Source organism: Protobothrops mucrosquamatus, unplaced genomic scaffold (genome assembly GCF_001527695.2).
Source record: "Protobothrops mucrosquamatus isolate PMUCROS unplaced genomic scaffold, P.Mucros_1.0 scaffold344, whole genome shotgun sequence".
Lineage (NCBI taxonomy): Eukaryota > Metazoa > Chordata > Lepidosauria > Squamata > Viperidae > Protobothrops > Protobothrops mucrosquamatus.
Genome location: NW_015386681.1, coordinates 92,019 through 102,596, shown reverse-complemented (window position 1 = coordinate 102,596; position 10,578 = coordinate 92,019). Strand labels below are relative to the sequence as shown.

The window sequence follows — 10,578 nt, the reverse complement described above, 5'->3', positions numbered from 1 at the left end:
CATCCTGCAGCCCTGCCGGCCCCCCAGCCCGCCCCACTCACTTGTAGATGGGCATGGCGATGTGTTCCATAAAGCTGATCTGCAGCTCAGGGATGTAGGCCTTTTCCCGGTCCATCATCTCCATCGGACGGTTGCCCATGGCTTTCTCCTGGGGAAGGAAGGAGAGAGAGAGAGGGAGGGAGAAAGAGAGCGCAAGAGGGAGAAACAGAGAGAGAGAGAGAGAAAAAGAAAGAAAGAAAGAAAGAAAGAAAGAAAAAGCCAAGCAGAGAGAAAGAGAAAGAAAAGGCGAAACAAAGAGAAAGAGAAAAAGAGAGCAAAAGAAAGGAAGAAAGAAAGAAAGAAGGGCGAAACAGAGAGAGAAAGAGAGAAAGAGAAAAATAGAGAAAGAGAGATAGAAAGAAAAAAGGGGGCGAAAGAGAGAGAAAGAAAGAGAAAGGAAGGAAGGGGGCAAGAGAGAGAGAGAGAGAGAGAAAGAAATAAAAGGCAAAAAGAGAAAAAGAAAGTAAAGAAAGTAAAGAAAGAAAGAAAGAAAGAAAGAAAAAGGGTGAAACAGAGAGAAAGAGAGAAAGAGAAAAAGAGAGAAAGAGAAAGAAAAAAGAAAGGGCGAAAGAGAAAGAGAGAGAAAGAAAGGAAGGAAGAAAGAAAGAGGGCAAAAGAGAGAGAGAGTAAGTAAATAAGGAAGGAAGGAAGGAAGGGGTGAAACAGAGAGAGAGAAAGAGAGAGAGAGAGAGAGAAAGAAATAAAAGGCAAAAAGAGAAAAAGAGAAAGAAAGGAAAGAAAGAAAGAAAGAAAGAAAGAAAGAAAAAAGGGTGAAACAGAGAGAAAGAGAAAGAGAAAGAGAAAAAGAGAGAAAGAGAGAAAGAAAAAAGAAAGAGGGCGAAAGAGAGAGAGAGAGAGAGAGAGAAAGAGAAAGGAAGGAAGGAAGAAAGAGGGCAAAAGAGAGAGAGAGAAAGAGAAAGAGAGAAAGGAAGTAAGTAAATAAGGAAGGAAGGAAGGAAGGAAGGGAAGGAAGGAAGCGAAAGAGAGAGAGAGAGAGAGAGAGAGAGAGATGGGTCATTCTTCCCTCCTTCCCTTCCTTCCGGCTTACCCTATCGCTGGGTGGTGAATTTTCCCCCGTGGGGAGGGGGACAAATCTCCCCCCTTCCGCCAGCTCCCTGGCAACCCCTCCCTCTTCTCCAAGAACGACCCCAAAGGGTTAACAGAATCATCACCGAGCTGGAAAGGGACCTGGGAGATCCACTAGTCCACCCCCGTCTCAGGCAGGTGACCCTGCCTACCCCCTTCCAGACAAAACAGGCTGCCCAGTCTCTTCTTGAAAACCTCCAGGGATGGAGCACCCACAACTTCTGGTGGCGGGTCGTTCCACTGGTTAATTGTTCCCCCTGTCAGGAAATTCCTCCTTCGTTTTAAGGCTGGTGGTGGGCGGACGTCGCGCCTGTTCCATCCCTGGAGGTTTCCAAGAAGAGATTGGGCCACCGTTCGTCTTGGGTGGCGTGAGGTCTCCTGCTTGAGCAGGGGGTTGGACTAGATGACCTCCAAGGTCTCCGATCCCACGGTGGCATTTTAGGCTTACATACCAGATCTCCCTGGGAGAAGAATTCCTTGTAGATCAGTTCCTGGAAAGAAAAGGACAGGGATTCAGTGCATGCTGACAAGCCTTCAACTCTTCCATCTGCACGTTTTTTTTGAGGGGGGGGTCCAGGGAAGACACCCCCAAAACCGTCCCTCTCATGCCAGGGGCCACTTCAACTCCTGAGGAGGAGCGATAGATCCCTGTGGTGAATCTCCCCGATCTGGTGCCCTTCTGATCCTCTGGGATCTGGCTCTGAGCATCCCCCAGACATCAAGATGGAGAATGGGGCAACCCTGGCTGGCTGTTGAGCCCAAGTACAGATGACCTCTGGGTGCCCCCCACCAAGGACCCCCGGCAGAATGACTAGAATCACAGAGTTGGAAGAAGGGACCTCGGAGGTCCAACCCCCCTGCTCATGCAGGAGACCCTTACAGAATGACAGAATCACAGAGTTGGAAAGGGACCCTGGAGGTCGTCTAGTCCAACCCCCTGCTCAAGTAGGAGAACCTTACAGAAGAACAGAATCAGAGTTGGAAAAGGGACCTCAGAGATCTTCTAGTCCATGCAGGAAACCCTTACAGAGTCACAGAATAACTAGAGTTGGAAAAGGGACCTCAGAGGTCATCTAGTCCAGCCCCCTGCTCGGGCAGGAGAACCTGACAGAATGACAGAAGAACAGAATTGGAAAGGGACCGCGGAGGTCTTCTAGTCCAGCCCTCTGCTCATGCAGGAAACCCTTACACAGAATAACTGGAGTTGGAAAAGGGACCTCAGAGGTCTTCTAGTCCAGCCCCCTGCTCATGCAGGAAACCCTTACAGAGTCACAGAATAACTGGAGTTGGAAAAGGGACCTCGGAGGTCTTCTAGTCCAGCCCCCTGCTCATGCAGGAAACCCTTACAGAGTCACAGAATAACTAGAGTTGGAAAAGGGACCTCAGAGGTCTTCTAGTCCAGCCCCCTGCTCAAGCAGGAGACCCTTACAGAATCATAGAATAGAATAGAGCTGAAAGGGGCCTCGGAGGTCTTCTAGTCCAGCCCCTCCTGCTTGAGCGGGAGAACCTTACAGAATAACAGGATCAGAGTTGGAAGGGACCCTGGAGGTCTTCTAGTCCACCCCCCACCCCGCTCGAACAGGAAACCCTGCTCGATGCTCCCCTTTCCCTTCTAGCTGCAATTCAACAGGGAAAGTTTGGAGAGCCTTTTTTGCCCGGGGTCCCAAAGGGGGGGGAGACTACGGGGGGCGTGGCTGCCCGGGGCAGAGGGTCCTTGGGTGGGAGAAGGTGCCAAGTGCCAGGGGACCCCTCCCTCTTCCCAGGGAGGCTGGCCCCGAGGGCTCCGGCCCACCGGCCTGGTTAGACCGGGGCTCTCTCCTTGGCCTCCTTTCCCTCCCGCGTGCTCACCGCGATCTTGCGGGTGGTCTTCCAGCCTTTGGTCTGGTCCGAGAGGTCACAGGAGGTCATGAGAAGGTAAAGCAGGAGGCTGTGGTGCTGCTTGTTGGCCGGGTCGTAGCCGACTGCAATGGGGGGGGGAGAGGAGGAGGAGGAATGGAGGAAAGAAGGGAGAGAGAGAGAGAGAGAAGGAAAGAAAGGGAAGGGAAGAGTAGGAGAAAAAGTGGGAGGGAGGGAGGGAAGGAAAAGAAAAAAAGGAAGGGAAGAAAAAGAAAGGAAGGGAAGGAAGGAGGAAAGGTGGAGAAGGAAGGGAGGGAGGGAAGAATGAAGGAAAGAAGGAAGAGAAAAGAATAAGGAAAGAAAGAAAGAAAGAAAGAAAGAAAGAAAGGAGGAAGGGAAAGGAAGGAAAGGGAGGGATGAAGGGAGGGAGAGGAGAAAAGGAAGGAATGAAAGAACGAAGGGAGAGAAGGAGGAAAAAGTAGGAAAAGGAAGGAAGGAAGGGAGGGAGGGAGGAAGAGAGAAAGAAAAAGAAAGAAAGAAAAGGAAGGAAGGAAGGAAGAAAGAAAGAAACAAAGAAAGAAAGAAAGAAAGAAGGGAAAGGAAAGAAAGGGAGGGATGAAGGGAGGGAGAGGAGAAAAGGAAGGAACAAAAGAGTGAAGGGAGAGAGGGAGGAAAAAGTAGGAAAAAGAAGGAAGGGAGGGAGGGAGGGAGGGAGAGAGAAAGAGAAAGAAAGAAAGAAAGAAAGAAAGGAGGAAGGGAAAGGAAGGAAAGGGAGAGATGAAGGGAGGGAGAGGAGAAAAGGAAGGAATGAAAGAACAAAGGGAGAGAAGGAGGAAAAAGTAGGAAAAGGAAGGAAGGAAGGAAGGAAGGAAGGGAGGGAGGGAGGGAGGAAGAGAGAAAGAAAAAGAAAGAAAGAAAGAAAGGAGGAAGGGAAAGGAAGTTAAGGGAGGGATGAAGGGAGGGAGAGGAAAAAAGGAAGGAACAAAAGAGTGAAGGGAGAGAGGGAGGAAAAAGTAGGAAAAAGAAGGAAGGAAGGGAGGGAGGGAGGGAGGAAGAGAGAAAGAGAAAGAAAGAAAGAAAGAAAGGAGGAAGGGAAAGGAAGGAAAGGGAGGGATGAAGGGAGGGAGAGGAGAAAAGGAAGGAACGAAAGAATGAAGGGAGAGAGTGGGAGGGAGGAAAAAGTAGGAAAAGGAAGGGAGGGAGGGAGGGATTTTTAAAATAATAATAATAAAATGTTAAAAACAATAACAACAATAACGGAGTTCCACTTGAGGGAACCCATATCTGAGGGACTTGTGTGTAGAGATGTATTGGTCCAAGTTGTGTCCAAGACACAAACACAACTTTTTGTCCTTTAGGCATTGGGTGAGGTCCTTCCAGATCTGCCCACCCCTGAAGAAGGACCTCAATTTGGGAAGGACGGGGTGCCCCGCTTTACCGTCGGCCATCTTCTGCAGGTCTTTGAAGATCCTCAAGTGATGGGCCAGGTCGGTGGCCAGGATGATGTCCCTCATCAGATCCAGCATCCTTTGGTAATCCTGTGGGATCAAGCGGTCTCTGCTTCAACGTCCTTCACTACTACGTGATCGAGAGAGGCAGCCCCCTGGCCCGAAGGGGGGCACCTGGCCCGGAGGCCCCTCTAAAAAGTCCCAGGTGGGACTCCGAAACTCCGTCAACAGCTTGGAGAAGGTGGTGGAACAGTTTGGGGGGGAACAACTGGATCTTCGGTGACCAAAGACCCCCTGGGCAATTTGGGAACTGGGCCTGATCGAAGTGCAGGGTTTCTCGGCCTTCGCAACTTTTAAGATGGGGGGACTTCAACTCCCATAATTCCCCAGCCAGCACAGGTGGACTTCAACTCCCATAATTCCCCAGCCAGCAAGGGTGGACTTCATTTCCCAGAATTCCCCAGCCAGAATACTTTAAGGTGGGGGGAATTCAACTCCCAGAATCCCTCAGTCGGCACAGGTGGACTTCAACTCCCATAATTCCCCAGCCAGCACAGGTGGACTCCCATAATTCCCCAGTCAGCACAGGTGGACTTCAACTCCCATAATTCCCCAGCCAGCAAGGGTGGACTTCAACTCCCAGAATTCCCAGCTACCAGAGCTGGACTGCAACTCCCAGAATTCCCAGCCACCAGAGCTGGACTTCAACTCCCAGAATTCCCAGCCACCAGAGCTTCAACTCCCAGAATTCCGAGCCACCAGAGCTGGGCTTCAACTCCCAGAATGCCCAGCCACCAGAACTGGACTTCAACTCCCAGAATCCCTCAGTTAGCACACCCCAAACCACCTGGGGAGGGGAGGGGATCCAAACAAGTTAAGGCCGTATCTGTGCCTGTGTGCCATAAAAACAAAACCCTGCCCCCTTTTTGGCAGCCCCCTCCTCAATTTCTGCCCCCCCCCGGCGGAGGAGGGGGGTCCCAGCCAGTCTGGGAGCTCACTGTCAACGCTGCTAACATCGGATGCTCTTGCTTTGACAACATATGAAGAAGCAGCCATTTTCCTTCTTATGTTTTTACTCTTAGAGTTAGAGTTAGAGTTAGATGATGCAGGGAGGGAGGAATGTGCATGAGAGTTTAGCTAGACATAACAATGCTGAGCCTAGTGTGAGAATCAAGGTTATTGAAATAAGAGATGATAAGGAATGGTGGGCTGGAGAACTGGAGGGAAGGCCTGCATTTCAAGCTAATTGGAGAATGTGATTTATGACCGTTCATCGGAGGAGGGAATTGTGCTTTGATACTATGTGCTCAAGGGGAGGGGAATTCAGATTTTGGCTTCGACTGTGTTAGTGCCGATATTATGCTACTCAAAATAAAGATTCTTTAAGGTAAACAATGCCTCAAAGTTCTTTTGAAGAGATTCATCTGTCGGAACCAGGACACTCACCTTGCGGGAGAAATGGTCGAAGATGTTGCAGCCGTGCGTGTTCAAGATGGCGATGGCCTGGGCGAAATGGTGTCTCTGCGACAAACAAACACAACCGCGGAGATGGAGAGGCACCTATTGCATCGGCGGACTCACACAGCGATCCTTTCGACGTGTGTACTCGGCCAGTGTGTGACACAGACACAGGCCGTCCTCAACTTACGACCGCAAAACGGAGCCTCAAAACGTCCACGGTTAAGTGAGACAGTGGCGAAGTGACTTTTGCCCCATTTTACGACCTTTCTCGTCGTAAAGCGAATCACTGCAGTTGTTAAGTTACTAACATGGTTGTTAAGTGAATCCGGCTTCCCCACTGAACTTTGCTGGTCGCAAAAGGGGAAATCACCTGACCCCGGGACGCTGCGACCGTCATAAATGTGAGTCGGTTGCCAATTTGGATCCCGTGACCGCGGGGAGGCTGTGGCGGCCGTAAGTCTGAAAAACGGTCGTAACTCACTTTTTTCAGTGCCGTCCTGACTTGGAACGGTCACTAAATGAAGTGGTGTAGGTTGAGGACCAGCTGCATGGGTGACCATTCTTTTTAGACCCAGGCCGTGGAGAAAGGAACTCCCAAAATCGCTTCAACCCACAAGGTTCTCCCTCCCTCCTCCCCGGTCCAGATTTGAACCTGGTTCCATCGGGCAAGGAGAGCAACAGATTCCTGAATCCGCAGGTCTCCATCGTGGTCTCCTCCCTTTAGTTTGACCAGGATGGTATAAGGCAGGGGTCTTCCAACTTGGCCCTTTGATGACTTGTGGACTTCAACTCCCAGAATTCCTCAGCCAGGCACGGTTGCCTGACTGAGGAATTCTGGGAGTTGAAGTCCACAAGTCATGAAAGGGCCAAGTTTGAAGACCCCTGGTATAAGGTCTCCTGCTTGAACAGGGGGTTGGACTAGAAGACCTCCGAGGTCCCTTCCAGAACAGAACAGAAGAGCAGAATTGGAAGGGGCCTTGGAGGTCTTCTAGTCCAACCCATTCCTTGAGCAGGAGATCCTACACCATTTCAGATCAATGGTGGTCCAGTCTCTTCTTAAAAACCTCCAGTGATGGAGCAACCACAACGTCTGGTGGCAAGCTGTTCCACTGGTTGATTCTTCTCACTATCAGGAAATTCCTCCTTAGTTCCAGTTGCTTCTGTCCCTGATGAGTTTCCATCCGTTGCTTCTTCTCCTGCCTTTAGGGGCTTTGGAGAATAGCTTGGCCCCCAACTCTTCTTTGAGGCAGCCCCCCAACTATTGGAAGACTACTATCATGTCCCCCCTAGTCCTTCTCTTCATTAAACTGGACATACCTAATTCCTGCAACTGTTATTCCTATATTTTATCCTTTATAGCTTCTTGTCCTGCCTTCAAGTGCGTTGGAGAAGAGATTGATCGCCATGTCTATGACTCTATGTTCTAGTTGTCCTCCTATTCCAGGAGTCTTCAAACTTGGCCCTTTTCTGACTTGTGGACTTCAACTCCCAGAATTCCTCAGCCAGCGTGAGGGAACTATGACCCTTTTCTGACTTGTGGACTTCAACTCCCAGAATTCCTCAGCCAGCGAGAGGGAACTGTGGCCCTTTGATGACTTGTGGACTTCAACTCCCAGAATTCCTCAGCCAGCGTGAGGGAACTGTGACCCTTTTCTGACTTGTGGACTTCAACTCCCAGAATTCCTCAGCCAGCGAGAGGGAACTGTGGCCCTTTTCTGACTTGTGGACTTCAACTCCCAGAATTCCTCAGCCAGCGTGAGGGAACTGTGACCCTTTTCTGACTTGTGGACTTCAACTCCCAGAATTCCTCAGCCAGCGTGAGGGAACTACGGCCCATTTCTGACTTGGGGACTTCAACTCCCAGAATTCCTCAGCCAGCGTGAGGGAACTGCGGCCCTTTGATGACTTGTGGACTTCAACTCCCAGAATTCCTCAGCCAGCGTGAGGGAACTATGGCCCTTTGATGACTTGTGGACTTCAATTCCCAGAATTCCTCAGCCAGCCATGCTGGCTGAGGAATTCTGGGAGTTGAAGTCCACAAGTCACCAAAGGGCCAAGTTGGAAGACCCCTGTCCTATTCCATACCAAAATGGTCGATCGTTCTTAGCTAGGGGGCTGATCCCCCTCTTTCTTTACCTCCATCACGGATCCTTCGGAACTGTACAAAGCCGCCAGGACGGATTTCTGGAAGAGAGAGAATGGAGACAGGTCTCATTGGCGAGGTCCAGCTATGGGTCAAGGAGACCCCCGTGGGGTAGGGGGTGGCTGAGCAAAAACAGAGCAGACAATGTGGTGGGTGGGAAGGGCCCTAAGTTGGCTAGAATCTGAAGCTTCGCCTGTTTTTCTGCATCTCTTTAAGCCAGGGGTCTTCAAACTCGGCCCTTGTGGACTTCAACTCCCAGAATTCCTCAGCCAGGCACGCCTCAACGCAGTCTCTCTCCTCATCTCCCCTTGTTTGGGGGGGGGGATCAACTGGATCTTCGGTGACCAAAGACCCCCTGGGCAATTTGGGAACTGGGCCTGATCGAAGTGCAGGGTTTCTCGGCCTGGGCAACTTTGAAAGAGGGGTGGACTTCAACTCCCAGAATTCCCAGCCAGCATGCTTTAAGATGGGTGGACTTCAACTCCCAGAATTCCCCAGCCGGTATGGTTTAAGATGGGGGGAACTTCAACTCCCAGAATTCCCTAGCCAGAATGCTTTAAGATGGATGGACTTCAACTCCCAGAATCCCCCAGCCTGCATTCTTTAACAGGGGTGGACTTCAACTCCCAGAATTCCCCAGCCAGCATGCTTTAAGATGGGGGGGCTTCAACTCCCAGAATCCCCCAGCCAGCATTCTTTAACAGGGGTGGACTTCAACTCCCAGAATTCCGCAGATAGCATGCTTCTTATTTAAGATGGGGGTGGACTTCAACTCCCAGAATCCTCCAGCCAGTATGCTTTAAGAAGGGTGGACTTCAACTCCCAGAATTCCTGAGCCAGCAGGGGTGGACTTCAACTCCCAGAATTCCCAGCCCCCAGAGCAGAAGGGGCTCCCCAGCCGTACCGATGCCACCTGAAAAGAATTGTTGGTCCCTCGGTGGTCCAGGTCGTGGCACATGCAGGAGACGAACAAGGCGAAGATTTCAATGTCTCTGCGGAGAAGAAAAAGATCGGAGGGGGCTGCATGAACAGAGGGACGGCATCAGGATCACGGGAAACGTTAGTCAAGCAGAACAGAGATGGAAGGGACCTCGGAGGTCTTCTAGTCCAGCCCCCTGCTCAGGCAGGAGACCCTATATCATCTCAGACAGGTGACTGTCCAGTCTCTTCTTAAAAGCCTCTAGTGGTGGAGAAAGAAGGAAGGGAGGGAGGAAGGGAGGGAGGGAAGGAAGGAAGGAAGGAGAGAAGGAAGGAAGGAAGGAAGGAGAGAAGGGAGAAAGGAGAGAAGAAGGCAGGAAGGAAGGAAGGAAGGAGAGAAGGAAGGAAGGAGAGAAGGAAGGAAGGAAGGAAGGAGAGAAGGAAGGAAGGAAAGGAAGGAAGGAGAGAAGGAAGGAAGGAAGGAAGGAAGGAAGGAAGGAAGGAGAGAAGGAAGGAAGGAGAGAAGGAAGAAAGGAGAGAAGAAGGCAGGAAGGAAGGATGGAAGGAGAGAAGGAAGGAAGGAGAGAAGGAAGGAAGGAAGGAAGGAAGGAAGGAGAGAAGGAAGGAAGGAAAGGAAGGAAGGAGAGAAGGAAGGAAGGAAGGAAGGAGAGAAGGAAGGAAGGAGAGAAGGCAGGAAGGCAGAATAGCAGAATAACAGAGTTGGGAGGGACCTTGGACGAGCTCAAGCAGGAGACCCTGTACCATCTCAGACAAGTGGCTGTCCAGTCAAAAACCTCCAGTGATGGAGCACCCACAACTTAGTAGTAGTAGTAGTAATAATAATGATGATGATGATAATAATAATAATAATGATAATAATAATGATAATAATAATGATAATAATAATGATAACAACAACAATACTTGGAAGCCACCTTGGAGGTCATCTAGTCCAGCCCCCTGCTGCTCAGGCAGGAAACCCTATACTTCTGGAGGCAAGTCATTCCACTGATTAATTAACAGAATCACAAGAGTTGGAAGGGACCTTGGAGGTCATCTAGTCCAGCCCCCTGCTGCTCAGGCAGGAGACCCGGCCTGGACCATTCTGGACCAAGGGTCGCCTGACCTCCTTCTGATGACCCTGGCGTAAGTTAAGCCCCCTCCATCCTCTCCACTTACTCCAGATACTTGACGAGCTCCAGGTTCTTGTAGAGCAGGTAGCAGAAGTGGGAGACGGAGAAAGCGTGCGTCCAGTTGTGGTAGGGAGGGTCCCGGTACCCCTTTTTCACCATCAGGCAGAACCTGAGTAGAAGGACCAAAAGAAAGAAAGAAAGAAAGAAAGAAAGAAAGAGAAAGGAAGGAAGAAAGAAAGAAAGAAAGAAAGAAAGAAAGAAAGAAAGAAAGAAAGTAAGTCAGCAAGGCCTTATTGACGCTCCCCCACCCCAATTGAAGATCTCCTTATGGGACCCCTTCCTTGCTGGGGTCCCCAAACTTACCTGACCAGGGTCTGACGGTCCATTTTGTAACTGCTGATGAAATTCATGTCCTGGAGCATGCTGAGAATGGCCTGTGGGGGAAAGAAAGAAAGAGAGAGAGAGAGAGAGAGAGAGAGAGAGAGAGAGAGAGAGAGAGAGAGAGAGAGAGAGA

At 50.5% G+C, this 10,578-nt stretch overlaps 1 protein-coding gene across 1 annotated transcript in view; it reads right to left on the bottom strand.

Moving 5' to 3' along the window:
• Positions 1 to 10,578, bottom strand: part of PDE2A (phosphodiesterase 2A) — an 80,611-nt gene that overhangs the window by 857 nt on the left and 69,176 nt on the right. Inside the window, exons 19-27 of the mRNA XM_015815472.1 lie at positions 10,428 to 10,498; positions 10,111 to 10,233; positions 8,918 to 9,005; positions 8,007 to 8,054; positions 5,856 to 5,930; positions 4,400 to 4,499; positions 2,974 to 3,086; positions 1,578 to 1,616; positions 42 to 148 (exon numbers count right to left, since the gene is read on the bottom strand). Coding sequence (XP_015670958.1) covers positions 42 to 148; positions 1,578 to 1,616; positions 2,974 to 3,086; positions 4,400 to 4,499; positions 5,856 to 5,930; positions 8,007 to 8,054; positions 8,918 to 9,005; positions 10,111 to 10,233; positions 10,428 to 10,498 — 764 coding nt within the window. The remainder of the gene's footprint in view (positions 1 to 41; positions 149 to 1,577; positions 1,617 to 2,973; positions 3,087 to 4,399; positions 4,500 to 5,855; positions 5,931 to 8,006; positions 8,055 to 8,917; positions 9,006 to 10,110; positions 10,234 to 10,427; positions 10,499 to 10,578) is intronic.